The sequence below is a fragment of the Vicia villosa genome, linkage group LG4 (genome assembly GCF_029867415.1).
Source record: "Vicia villosa cultivar HV-30 ecotype Madison, WI linkage group LG4, Vvil1.0, whole genome shotgun sequence".
Taxonomy (NCBI): Eukaryota; Viridiplantae; Streptophyta; class Magnoliopsida; order Fabales; family Fabaceae; genus Vicia; species Vicia villosa.
In genome coordinates, this window is record NC_081183.1 from 196,237,339 (window position 1) to 196,251,039 (window position 13,701).

The following is a 13,701-nucleotide window of genomic DNA, read 5'->3' on the forward strand; positions in this document are numbered from 1 at the left end:
CTACAATAAGTTGTTTACTTTAACATTAAAAAAAAATGAAAATCAAACGTTTTTTCTTTTTTTGGAATTGAAGTTTGAGAAACTAGTCGCACATCAACTTGAAATGTAATGCTAAACTTTGAATTTTAAAATGGTAAACAGTTTTACTAGTAGGCTCTCGGTCTTTTTTTGAATTAATATGTTTATCATGTGTACCAAACATGAAGTGATGATGGTATTGAGAAGAAAAGCATAGCCTAAAAACAAACGAAAGAGGTCCATTGTAGGCATTGGGCGGCACCAAAACTACGTTCATTTTCACGTTTCTTTCTCTCTCATTTACCTAGTCCAAGATAGCGACTTGCGTACGTACTACAAAATTACCATCATTGAAACAGTCTTAGTTTCTTTCTGTTACTATTTCACTCTCAATTTTTGCACCCTCTGGAGTCAATTAACATAGCGTCGTCGTGCTTCTTGCCTTGAAATTTCCATAACCACATGTTTCTTTCTTTCTTCCCATCCTTTCAATTCAATTCCATTTCCGCGTCTCTTTCTTATTTCTGTTTACTTTTATTAATTTATTTGATTCCAATTCCAATATTCAACTGTGCGAATATCCTTCACATTTTTCTCATTCCTTTTTAGTCAAACTCATGTAATTAACTCCTAATTGAAATATTGAAATATAATCCTCGTGTTCAAATTCTTAACTGAATCTCCGTTTAAGATTTCGATACTCTCTTCTAAACAATACTTTAACAGGTACAGTCTATATCGATTCTAACTAACTAACTAACTAACTCTTTCGATGCTTTTTCGCATGTCATTGTGTTAGTTATTGTTTTCATTTCAATTGAATTCGTGCAGGTTTTTCGATTTTAAGGCGAATATGGGATCGGTTTGTTCGTCTGGTAAAGTAGAGAAAAATATAAATGGCGAGAATCACGTTTCTGGTGTGGGGAATCTTAACAGGTTAAAGAGCTTTGTGAACAGAAAGGGAAATTGTTATTCAAATCCAAAGAAGCTAAACTCTGGATTTTCTACTGAACTCAAACTAGTTGATGATACAAATCTCAGATTAACCAGGAGAAAACAGGTAATTTTTTCCTCTAATAGTCGATTTTACTATTACTTTATTTTTGTGACTGTTAATTAGTACTACGATTCTATTAGGTAGATAGTAGATTAATGGTAATCTTGCTTATAGTATATGGATTTATAGCATATGATTCTCCTTTAACACTAATATCTCTGAAAAAATGTGCGTGTGTGTCATTGAGTGTCGGTGTCCAAAACTGACAATGACACTTGTGATTACGATTAATTAATTAATTTATTTTAAATTATTATCGATGTCGACGTGTCATTGTCAGTGTTGTGTTTATGGTGTATGTGGGATTGGAATTTGGAAGTTTCTTGTAAAAGTAATTTTCACTAGGAAATAAACTGTTACTTCTCCTAATATGACTAGTGATTCTCCTGAATCTGCAGTTCATTTTAACTGTAAATTGTATAATTAATTAAAATTAATATGTTGTTGCTTCTTAATATAATCATTTATTTCAATTTTTGAAATGGACTTTCGCATTCAGTTGATGGAACTTATTTTCATGTTTCGCATTTTTGATTTATGATGTCTTTGTTTTATAGGCTTCCCAAAGAGGGTCCTTTTTAGGAAGAGCTAGTGAGAAAGCAGTGGAAGTTCTGGACACACTAGGAAGTAGCTTGCCCAAGTTAAGTACCAGTGATGGTTTTATCATTGGCATGGTTCCTAAAAGGAATAAAATTTCAATGTTGGCATTTGAAGTAGCTAATACAATAACAAGAGGGTCAATTTTGTTTCGTTCATTGTCTGAAGAAAATATTCAGTTACTTAAAAATGAGATTTTACAATCAGAAGGGGTGCAGAAGTTAGTTTCTATTGATACAAAGGAGTTAATCAGTTTTGTGGAGGCCGATAAAAGGTTCTTACTTGTTCATATACCATCATTAGCTTCAATTTCAAAATCATATGAATGTATTATATTTTGCTTTTTCTTATGTTCATTATCTTTGAATTTTGGGTTAATTTACAGGGATGAATTCAATATCTTCTCCCGGGAAGTAGTTAGATTTGGAAATACATGTAAGGACCCTCAATGGCACAACCTCGACCGATATTTCTTGCGGTGAGTTTGTTTGATTTTACTTGCAAGTTTAGGATAGGATTATATAGTGAATCATTTTGAAACAAATAAAAATTAATTCGGGATTATAATTTTATATAACAAACAATTTCAGATTAGATTTGGATGCCTTGAGCAACAAACAACCTAGGGTAGAGGCAGAAAAGACTATGCAAGATTTGTCCTCTCTAGCTCAGAATACTGCTGTAAGCGAAGAGTAATTTTAAATAAAGTTTTGCTTCTGTGGTTTATCGGTTGGTTAACTGATTCTGAGGAAAGAGCAAAACATTATGTTGATATTTGGTTATCTTGCTTTGTATCATTGTATTGTATGTATGCTTCTTGGTATTGTTTCTTATACAGTACGTTAAAGTTTATTAATATTCATTTTTGTAGCATACCAACAAAGTTTGTTCATAATTGGGTAGTGTTTAGGCTATTATCAATGTTGTTTAGGCTTTAGATTTCCAATGTTTTCTACTTCTGATGGGGTTGAATTTTTGCTTTGTACTATGATTTTTTTAGTTCTTTAAATAAGTAATGTTATTTTCTCTGTGTAGGAATTATACCATGAGTTGAATGCATTGGACCGTTTTCAACAGGATTATAACCAAAAGGTTAAGGAGTTGGAGTCCTTAAATCTTCCTCTCAATGGTTAGAAACTTCATAAAATAGTTTCCTCTAAAAAGTTGCAACTCTCAATATCAATGATCAATCAATGTAGTTTTTTAGAATTTGATGAGATTACTTTGAATTTTAGTTGTAATCTTAATATCATGGTTTGTAGAAAATCTTAGACTAAAATGTTTGTATAGCATCTGCACATTCATAAGTCAGTTTCTTTGTTCTTGAAGGGGACGGTCTCACAGCTTTTCATAGTGAGCTTAAGCATCAAAGAAAGCTTGTGAAGAGCTTGCAAAGGAGATCCCTTTGGTCCAAAAATTTGGAGGAGGTATATAAAGAAATAGTTCCTCATTTGAATCTATCATTGTTGCCTAACTGTTCTATTTCAGCACATTTTACAATAATGGACTTATTCTTTGCATGTACCCACTACAGGTAGTTGAAAAGCTTGTTGATATAGCCGCACACATACATCACGCAATTTTCGAGTTCCTTGGGAAAAATAGTATGGAAACATATCAAACATGAATCTGAAATCAATTGTTACTTGTCCAATGTATATGCTAATTTTTTTTATTAAACCGGGGAATCATATAGCAGGTACAATTGCAGTAAAAAATCGTAATGGACCTCAAAGACTAGGTGAAGCTGGTCTTGCACTGCACTACGCTAACATTATCAATCAGATAAATGTGATAGTAAGTCTAGTTTGTATACTGATTTGCCAATCTATTCTGTAGAGACTAGAGACAACAGACAAGGTTTTAAATAGTAGTCGCAGTTGCAGCCGCGTGCGATGTCTAATATTGCAGAAACTTGCAATAAAATGCGACCTTAAACGTGGCTGTATAAACATTAAGTATTTATATTATGGTCTACATCATAATCACATACTTTTTTTTAAAAATCATAATGGAGAGTAGTAATTTTGCGGATAGATTGTTTATTCATTTGGTTTCTAACTTTATATCAGGCATCACGGCCAACCATTCTTCCTCCGAATATGAGGGACACATTGTATAAAGGTTTACCCAAAAATATTAAGAACGCTCTTCCTTCCAGGTTGCAAAACGATGACGTTACGAGAGAGGTATATACGACGTTTCTAGTACTTTTTACCTTCTGCTTGAAGATTAGAGTTTAATTTCTTGTTTGGAATATGCTAATTGGAAATTTTGTGCAGTTGTCCATTGCTCAAGTCAAAGCTGAAACGGATAAGATTCTCCAGTGGCTTACTCCATTTGCCACAAATACGACCAAGTAAGATAATACTATTATTCTTTGCATATGGTATCCCAGTTGCCTTGTTTTGTTATTTGAATTGAAAATTAGTAATTTGACTTTCTGTAGAAACAAAAGTGTCACTTTAAAAGATGAAGTGACTGGTTATAGTCACTCATTGACAAATCAATATTTGAAATTTAAATAACTTTTCTATACATCTAAGTGTATATAATCATATTTTCACATCTTTATTTTTTGTAACTAATGATCGGATAAAAATTTCAATTATACACATGTCCCTCTATTTTCTTAGAATATACAAGATGTATGATGCATCTGTTATTTAAACAGACATGTAATAAGAGTAACTTTCACACCAAGTAACCGTAACGAGTCTTTGTTTGAAAAATAAATAGGATATGTATCAATTATGTTAATGAAATTTCCCCTTCAAAATCGATACCTTATAATTGGCTTATTCAATTTTTCTTATCTGTATATGTTGCAGAGCACACCAAGGTTTTGGATGGGTTGGCGAATGGGCGAATACAAGGTAGATTTGGTTAGTTTAGTGCATGAGTTTGATGAAATTATGGTAGCAATGTGACTTCCTTGAAACTTTAAAATGTAGTTTTTCTCAAAATTCCAGCGATACACGATGGTTCTGTCAAATTCATCGTCAATTCAAACACGCACTAGTTTGACTTGTTTTATAAGACTATTAGACTTGGCATTTAGTTTGTGACTATTAACTTTTGATGTTGGTTTTGCAGTAATGAATTTATAGAAAAGATAGCAGGCAAAGAAACCAACCTTATTCGCCTTCACACACTCCATTACGCCGACAAACAGAAGATAGATTTTCACATCCTGGAACTATTGGTTCTGCTTCACCATTTAGTTAGTTTTGCAAGATACAGAAACAATGCCGCAAGACCAATGTCTAGTACAAGAACATCTTCTCCCAACAAAGGACTTCATTTTCAGTCAAAGATGTTGCAATTCATTTCACTTACTCAGTTGTCTGAAGAGGAAAGGAGATTGTTGGAAGAGGTAACTACGAGGAGATGGATTCCAGGAATTAGCAAAAGTGAGAATCTTGAGGGGACTAAGAAAAAAGAAGCTATGGTTTGGCATTTTAGCAACAGTGTTGGTAGTTCACCAACTAAGTGGCTCTTTGCTACAAAGTTGGACTTGGATGTTATGGATGGTCTATAAGATATTTAGAATTGTGGCTCATGCTATCAATCCCTAAAACACAAGAATTTATTAGAAGAACTTTTTTTATAGTGTATTTTCTATCAAAATATACCTATCAGAAAGCATGCTATCTGTAGAATATTTTGACAGATTTAAAGAGTGGATTGAATAACTCCAACAACAACCATTGTCAATTCATATGTTGTTAATACATATAGTTTTTGTTGCTGTTTGCTTTGAAATTTACTGGATAAATATGTATAGAAAGGAAAGCTATATAGAACACTTTGGTACAGGAACACTTTCTTTTATTTGATGCTTTTGAAGGATAGTTGTAAATGGAATATATGTTTTTTTTTTTTTTAATACGCAAGGAATATATTGATCAAGAGAACCAAAGTTCTCAAAACAAAGAACAAGAGGCCCGGAATGTGTACCGGACAAAGAAAAATAGACTCCAATTGAGCATTACGACAGAAAAAATAGGGGATCCCTACTAAACTCGTAAAAATTACAATTGGGATGTATATTTTTCCCTACAAAAGACCAACGCCACACCAAAGCTTTAGCGCCCCAAACTACATCGGAGATGTTCCAAGTATCACCTTTAAACACAATGCGATTCCTAACCATCCAAATATGCCACACCACCGCCAACCAAACTACTCTTTCTTTTCCCTTTCTAAGACCTACTCTCCTCCCATAATTGTACCACCACATAAAGCTTTCCTTAATCCCCACCGCCTTGTAGTTGACAAAACCGAGCCAATCGGCCATTTCCCTCCAAATCAGCTCAATGCAATAACAAGACACCATAAATGGAATATATGTTTGTTTTTATGTTGGATACCATGGTATATAAATTCCATCCATGTTCAGTATTAACTTAGAAAAGTGGGGTTACTAATAAAGAAGATATCTAAGATTAATTAATACTCAAACAATTCACTGTTGTTTGATAGTATATCTCATTTCAGAAATTGCAGGTACTAAATAAAAAAATGAGAACGTATAAAAAGATAATGAAGGTAATTGAAAAACTCTAAATTTGCAAGTGATGTAATCTTTTTAATAGGTAACTAACCTTTACCAATACACCTCATGTATGTTTAAGCCTTATAAACTCTTACAAAATTTAGAAAAAAATGACATGGACTTGCTTAAGAGTAACATTGCATCAGCTTCAATAAACAATACACATTCTTCATTACAAATTTGCTATCATGTCTCCTTTATTTTCCATTGTAGACTGTAGAACAATAATTGCATGAGATGCCTGTTATAATCCATTCACACACTACCAGCAGATCAATGTGTGAATGTGCTGCAATCTACAAGTGAGTAGCTCATAAATTTAATTGTAGCTTGCATCAATCAAATAAATTTCACTTGATATTTATATTGCAAATAGTAGAATAAGCATTAAGAGAAATTTATAATCTAAGGTGGAAGATTTGAAATTTTGAATGATTATAAACTAAACAAAACCGACATAAATGAAAAATAACATAGCAATTAAAAGTAACTCATGAATTCACTACTAATCAAACTTGGCATAAAATAATTAGAATAAAAACAAGAAATTTAGTTAACTTATAGGTTATAGTTCAGTCTTCTGGTACCATATCTTCACGTAAACAACATCTAGAAAGGTGATATCAAACTCTCAATATAGACTTCTGGTACCAAATCTTCACGGATCTTCTTTTGAAATTTAGGAAATTGAAAAGTATTATTTATGGAATCATAAACAATCAACATATGTCTATGATCTATATTCATATAGATTTCCATTAGCACTTGGTCATCCTCTGAAATATATAATACCTTTTTTATGTGACAACCAAGCCTTGTCCATGTTTTCAAGTAAGTAACCGTTAACAATTTAGTCCAAGACTTTTCATTACCAAATTCTTTCATAATCCAAACATCAGTAAAATATTTGCCACAAAAATGAAGGGACAAACAACCCCTCAAAGTCCCTAAGGAAACAAAACCTCTTAATTGCACATTAGGGTCGGGTGGGTCGGGTGGTGAAAGCTTTTGATAAGACTCTTTCTCCAAATCAAGAGAAACAATGAACTCCGATACCATCCAATTAACAGAGTTACTAAAAAATATTCCCTGCCGTGTACCCAATAATGATGGTTCGGGACATGGAAAGTCTTGAATCCTTGTCCAACAATGTGTACCCAAAATATGAACATTGACTTCTCTTTTGGTACTGAGGGCATTAAGAGCAATAACCTTATAATTATTAATGAAACGGTCGTACACCAATGTATATATGATCTGAACATATGATTGGTCAGGAAATTCCAAAGGAGGCAATATTATGAATTTTCTAAAAGAAGGGTTAAACAAAAGAGCTGTAGAACTATCTATTGTATAACATATGATGCCGTCACAAGTGGAGACATAACCCCCTATAGTTTTTCCATCTTTAAGTGAGTAGCTGGACACAGTAGCGTTTTTGGAGTATAAGATAGTGGAGATTGGGCATTCTATATGAAGGAATTGGTCAGACTTTAGGAAGACATGGTGGCGGCCTTGGCATGAGGTTGACAAATGGAGTTGCTTCTTGGCAAAATTAGAATCTTGAGAGATAAGAGAATTCCATGACTTGCAGACGCAACGGAGTTGAAGGAGTTGTTTCACGGAAAGTCTACAGAGAATTTCTGCAACCAGATCGAAAGGAAGATGCAGTGCCGGTGCAGTTAGGGTTGGTCGTGATGTTAGGGTTGGATGAGCTTGTTTCCTCCGTCGTCGAAGCGGTGATGTTAGGGTTGGATGAGGAGGTTTCCGTCGTCGAAGCGGTGATGTTAGGGTTGGATGAGGCGGTTTCCTCCACAGAAGCGAGAAGGCTACCATTTTATAAATTTATTTAGGTTTAACGTTTTTTTAAACTATATATATAATCAAATACTTAAGACCTAGTACTTTGGTCCAAGAACTCAAACTTGAAACAAAGAAAAACAAAAAAAGTTAACCCAAACTCTAATAAACACGTAAAAAATACAAAATGACATATTTTATAAATATTTTAAGTTGAGAAAACATTTGACAAAACAAAATTAACATGTGTTTGCTATACATTGTAGAAACAACCTATTAGAAAAGCATAGAGAGAAACCGCAACAAAAACGAAACAGAAACAAGATTTGTTGCAGTCAGGGATCTATGGATTGTTTGATCTCAATTTAACGTTCTAAAATACTGAATTTATATTTTGACCATTGAATCTAAAATTGAATGGCTATAATTGTTGACAGTTTGACTATGTTGTTTTACTAATTGCAGTCATTCGGAACAAAATTCCATGCATATGCAGTAAAAAAAAAGTACACTTATCATACATCAAGAACTGTTTGATTAACATTGGACAATTTTGATTTAAGTTGACTATTCTTAAAATTATTAAGTTTTGTTTTTTCAGATCATTCGATCAAAATCTAATGGCTTATAAAATCTTGATTGCGTGAGTACGTGAAAGCAGTTGTTGCAGCAGATTTGAGTTCCCGTCAATCATCGCCCAACAAAAACTTGATAAAACACTTACATCGATGACATGTAATGGTATCAGGGAGGGAAAAGGTGGAAAATGTTTGAAAAGACCTATATAGTACTCCTTCCGACTTCATGAATTTGAAATCAATTGTTATGTTAATTACGGGTCGAAAGGTGTCGTTTTGAAAAAGTAGGTGGTTGGGTAATTTGCCTCTGTGCAGAATTTTTCCTGCTCTTTTTCAGGTATGTTCAAACGTGAATTGCAGCGCCCATGAGAGAATTCTGTGGGAGGGAGAAAACTGGCAGTGGAAGCTGGATGTAGATGAGACGGTTTTGAACCAGGAAGCAAAGGAGGAATTGGAGGAGCTGCAACAGATATTGGATGAAGTAGTTCCAAAAAGACATGAAGAGGATGTGTTTGTGTGGCCACTGGAAGGATTCGGAGAATATACGGTTCGGGTCTATTACAGAAAGATAATGAAGGATCTAGATGTAGCAGAAGCACCTCCTAACAATAAAGAAGCGTGGCAGGTGGTGTGGAATTCTTGGATGCCGTCGAAGGTTAAAATATTTGTGTGGAGATTGATAATGGATAGGCTTGCAACAAGATTCCAACTACTCAAAAGAGGTATCTTGGTGGAAAACCACACAGCTGTCTGTGCATTCGGTTATGTAGAATTGGAAGACATAAACCACTTGTTCATAAATTGTAGAATAGCTAAAGGTGTGTGGGCCAAGATTTTAGCATGGTTGGAAATTGTTTTGGTGGGAGAATTACAATGTTGTAACTGTTAGTTATTATTATTATTATTATTATATTGGTTTATTATATCTTTGTAAGGGTAGTTGGGTACTTTACTAATATATAGTATTTATACTCTAGTGTAACCCTTATTCTCTAATTTTGATTCATTCTATTGAAACTCTAAGCTAAAGGGTCTTTCTCTTTTTCTATGTTTCTGTATGTTCACTTTTGTTAACATGTTATCAAAGAGCTTGGTATAATTTTTACGGTTTGGATCAATAATTTGTTTTCCCTATAATTGATTGAATGTTTATGGTTTTGCTACTGGATGTGTAATTTGCCGGCGGTGGAAATTGCAAATTGCATTATCATAAAGGTATACTTGTAGGTACTTCTCAATTGAAATTGAAATAGCCATAAAGCTATTCACGATACAATGAGTCTTCAAATTACATTTGGTTAATAAAAAAAGAAAAAAAATATTATAGTATCATTTTTTTTTTTGACAAATTTTTTTTGGGTACTTTGTTCAATTGTGGTAATTTTTGTTATTTCATAATTGACTACAATGAGTAATGATAAAGATGACTCTCTTCAGTCGGTTAGTGTCCAACTCATTGGAGAAAATTATCCTTATTGGAGTTATGTGATAAAAATTTTTTTGAAAGGAAAAAGGATGTGGAGTTATGTTGACGGAACCTCGGTTAAACCTACAGATAAAAAGGATGAAGCAAAATATGCAAAAGAGTTGGAAACATGGGATGTTAGTAATTCGAAGATACTTACTTGGATCAATAACTCCGTTTCTCAGTCAATAGGTGTGCAACTAGCAAAATATGATACTGCTAAGGAGGTTTGGGACCACTTGAAACGCATGTATGCTCAATCTAATTTTGCAAAACGGTATCAGTTGGAAAGTGATATTAGAGCTCTCAAACAGAATAATATGACCATCCAGGAATTCTATTCAGCGATGAGTAATTTGTGGGATCAGTTGGCTCTTATGGAATCAGATGAGTTGAAAGTTGTCAAAGCGTACACTGATCAAAGAGAAGAGCAACGGTTAGTTCAATTTTTGATGGCACTTAGGGATGATTTTGAGGGACTTCATGGGAGTATTCTGCATCGTAATCCTCTTCCTAGTGTTGATTCAGTTTTTAATGAATTATTGGCAGAAGAAACTAGACTCAAGTCCCACTCAAATTTGATTTCAAATAAAGGAGTTATCTCCGCTCCTCCATCTGTCTTTGCTGTTCCATTTCACAAAGGAAAACCTCAAGGTAGGGTTGGGCTTGGTATTGATGAATGTGCTTTTTGTAAGGAGAAAGGTCACTAGAAAGCACAATGTCCCAGATTGTTGAAAGCAAATAAGAAAAACTTCAAGAGTCCATCATCCAATGTTGTTGCTGCTGCTCCTACTACCATTGGTTCTGGTTCTGATCACGCATATCCATCTGAGACTACTTCTCAAATATCTGATATTGCAGAGCAGCTTCAAAAGCTTCTTGCCACTCAATCACGTGCCATGTCTGCCTCCTCTACTAAAGGTTTGAACTCTTCTAGTTTTTCAGGTATATCTTCTTCCATCTGGATTTTAGACTCTGGAGCATCGCACCATATGTCATATGATTCTAAATCATTTGTGTCTTTGAATGATGCACCATCTATGTCGGTTATGACTGCTGATGGCACCCATATGCCATTAGCAGGCATTGGTTCTATCTCGTCACCTAATTTTTCATTTTCAGATGTTTATTATATTCCTAACCTCACTTCGAGTCTTGCTTCTGTTAGTCAATTATGTGATTCTGGTTACTCGGTTATGTTTTCTTCCACTTCTTGTTGTGTGCAGGATCCTCATTCCGGGAGGCTGATTGGGACAGGCCGTAGACAAGGGGGACTTTATGTTTTGGATGAGTTGAGAGTCCCAGATGTTGCAGCCTCAACCTCTACTTCCACATCTGATTTATTATCCTCTTTTCGTTTGAATTCTTCGTCTTCTAGTTTTTATTTATGGCATTACCGTCTTGGACATGTGTCTTCTTCTAGATTAAAGTATTTGGCTTCTACTGGAGCTTTAGGAAAGTTACAAACCAGTGATATCTCTGATTGTTGTGGTTGTAAACTTGCTAAATTTTCAGCTTTACCATTTAGTAAAAGTGTTTCTATTTCAAATGCACCTTTTGACTTAGTTCACTCTGATGTATGGGGTCCATCACCGCTTCTTTCTAAGGGTGGATCTAGATATTATGTTTCGTTTATTGATGACTATACTCGTTATTGTTGGGTTTATCTTATGAAAAATCGTTCTGAATTTTTTGATGTTTATTGTATGTTTCGTGCTATGGTTAAAACTCAACATAATGTTGTTATAAAGTGCTTCCGTTGTGATTTAGGTGGTGAATATACCTCTAATAAATTTTCTGAATTGCTTGTTTTTGATGGTACAATTCATCAAACATCTTGTACTGATACACCTCAACAGAATGAAGTTGCTGAAAGGAAACACCGTCACATTATTGAGACTGCTCGCTCCCTTTTGTTGTCTGCTTCGGTTCCTAGTGAATTTTGGGGTGAAGCAGTTCTTACTGATGTTCATGTCATTAATAGAATTCCATCGTCTGTCACATCAGGTTTGTCTCCTTTTGAAAAATTGTATAACTCTATCCCTGATTATTCATCTTTGAAAGTGTTTGGTTCTACTTGTTTTGTTCTTCGCCCCCAAGTAGAATGTAGTAAGTTGTCTTCTCGTTCTGCTATATGTGTTTTTCTTGGTTATGGAGATGGTCAAAAGGGTTATCGTTGTTATGATCCTGGTGCAAAGAAATTGTATGTTTCTCGTCATGTTGTTTTCCTTGAACACATTCCTTTTTACTCTTTTTCTTCTAGTTCTTATATTACTAACAGTTCAAAACTCACTCATATCGATCCTTTTGATCATAATGATAATATTTCTAGTGATTGTAGTTTTGAGAATTGCAGGACTGATACTAATGATACTCCAGATACTGACATCCCTCTTGTCCCCACGGCTACCCAAGAACCTCCTACGAATGTTGATCCTCCTCTTCCTCCCCGTTATCCCTCTCGTGACCGTAAGTCTACTCAATTGCCTGATTTTGTCTATTCCACTTACTCTTCTTCTTTTGCTTCTTTTTTAACCTCTATCCACAGTTTGTCGGAGCCCTCTTCCTACAAAGAGGCTATTCTTGACCCTCTCTGGCAGCAGGCTATGACAGAAGAACTTTCTGCTTTGCATAAAACAGATACTTGGGAATTAGTACCTCTTCCTCCTGGAAAACGTGCTATTGGGTCTCGTTGGATATACAAGATCAAAACTAAGTCAGATGGATCAGTTGAGCGCTACAAAGCATGTCTTGTTGCTAAGGGATTCTCTCAACAATATGGTATGGATTATGAAGAAACTTTTGCTCCTGTTGCTAAGATGACTACTATTCGCACTCTTATTGCAGTTGCATCTGTTCGTCAGTGGCATATTTTTCAAATGGATGTTAAAAATGCATTTCTTAATGGTGACCTTCAAGAGGAAGTTTATATGGTACCCCCACAAGGTGTTTCTCATAATCAAGGGGAAGTGTGTAAGTTGAAGAAGGCATTATATGGTCTAACGTTTATATCTTTGTAAGGGTAGTTTGGTACTTTACTAACATATAGTATTTATACTCTAGTGTAACCCTTATTCTCTAATTTTGATTCATTCTATTGAAACCCTAAGCTAAAGGGTCTTTCTCTTTTTCTATGTTTCTGTATGTTCACTTTTGTTAACATGTTATCAAAGAGCTTGGTATAATTTTTACGGTTTGGATCAATAATTTGTTTTCCCTATAATTGATTGAATGTTTATGGTTTTGCTACTGGATGTGTAATTTGCCGGCGGTGGAAATTGCAAATTGCATTATCATAAAGGTATACTTGTAGGTACTTCTCAATTGAAATTGAAATAGCCATAAAGCTATTCACGATACAATGAGTCTTCAAATTACATTTGGTTAGTAAAAAAAGAAAAAAAAATATTATAGTATCATTTTTTTTTTGACAAATTTTTTTTGGGTACTTTGTTCAATTGTGGTTTATTATAGTATCATGTGGTTTATTATATCTTTGTAAGGGTAGTTTGATACTTTACTAGCATATAGTATTTATACTCTAGTGTAACCCTTATTCTCTAATTTTGATTCATTCTATTGAAACCCTAAGCTAAAGGGTCTTTCTCTTTTTCTATGTTTCTGTATG

At 34.3% G+C, this 13,701-nt stretch overlaps 1 protein-coding gene across 2 annotated transcripts; it reads left to right on the forward strand.

The window, feature by feature from the left end:
- The first annotated feature begins 292 nt into the window (after window positions 1-292).
- LOC131596679 (protein PSK SIMULATOR 2-like) lies at window positions 293-5,812 on the forward strand. 2 transcript variants are annotated; one of them, XM_058869407.1, is made up of 13 exons: window positions 293-744; window positions 850-1,078; window positions 1,633-1,946; window positions 2,058-2,150; window positions 2,263-2,353; window positions 2,708-2,801; window positions 3,002-3,099; window positions 3,207-3,276; window positions 3,372-3,469; window positions 3,745-3,861; window positions 3,955-4,031; window positions 4,504-4,548; window positions 4,769-5,812. In XM_058869407.1, the coding sequence occupies exons 2-13, from the start codon at window positions 872-874 to the stop codon at window positions 5,211-5,213; spliced, it is 1,749 nt and encodes a 582-aa protein (XP_058725390.1). In that variant the 5' UTR covers window positions 293-744; window positions 850-871; the 3' UTR covers window positions 5,214-5,812. The 2 variants fall into 2 exon arrangements, with proteins under 2 accessions (XP_058725390.1, XP_058725389.1); XM_058869406.1 differs by having other exon boundaries at window positions 3,369-3,469; window positions 4,769-5,811.
- The last annotated feature ends 7,889 nt before the right edge of the window (window positions 5,813-13,701 follow it).

What these genes read in the sequence shown, in the direction of transcription:
- LOC131596679 (XM_058869406.1), top strand. Translation starts at nt 872, where the DNA reads ATGGGATCGGTTTGTTCGTCTGGTAAAGTAGAGAAAAATATAAATGGC. An exon ending in CTTAAATCTTCCTCTCAATG is followed by an intron (nt 2,802 to 3,001) that starts GTTAGAAACTTC and finishes TTGTTCTTGAAG; the next exon opens with GGGACGGTCTCACAGCTTTT. An exon ending in TCAATCAGATAAATGTGATA is followed by an intron (nt 3,470 to 3,744) that starts GTAAGTCTAGTT and finishes ACTTTATATCAG; the next exon opens with GCATCACGGCCAACCATTCT.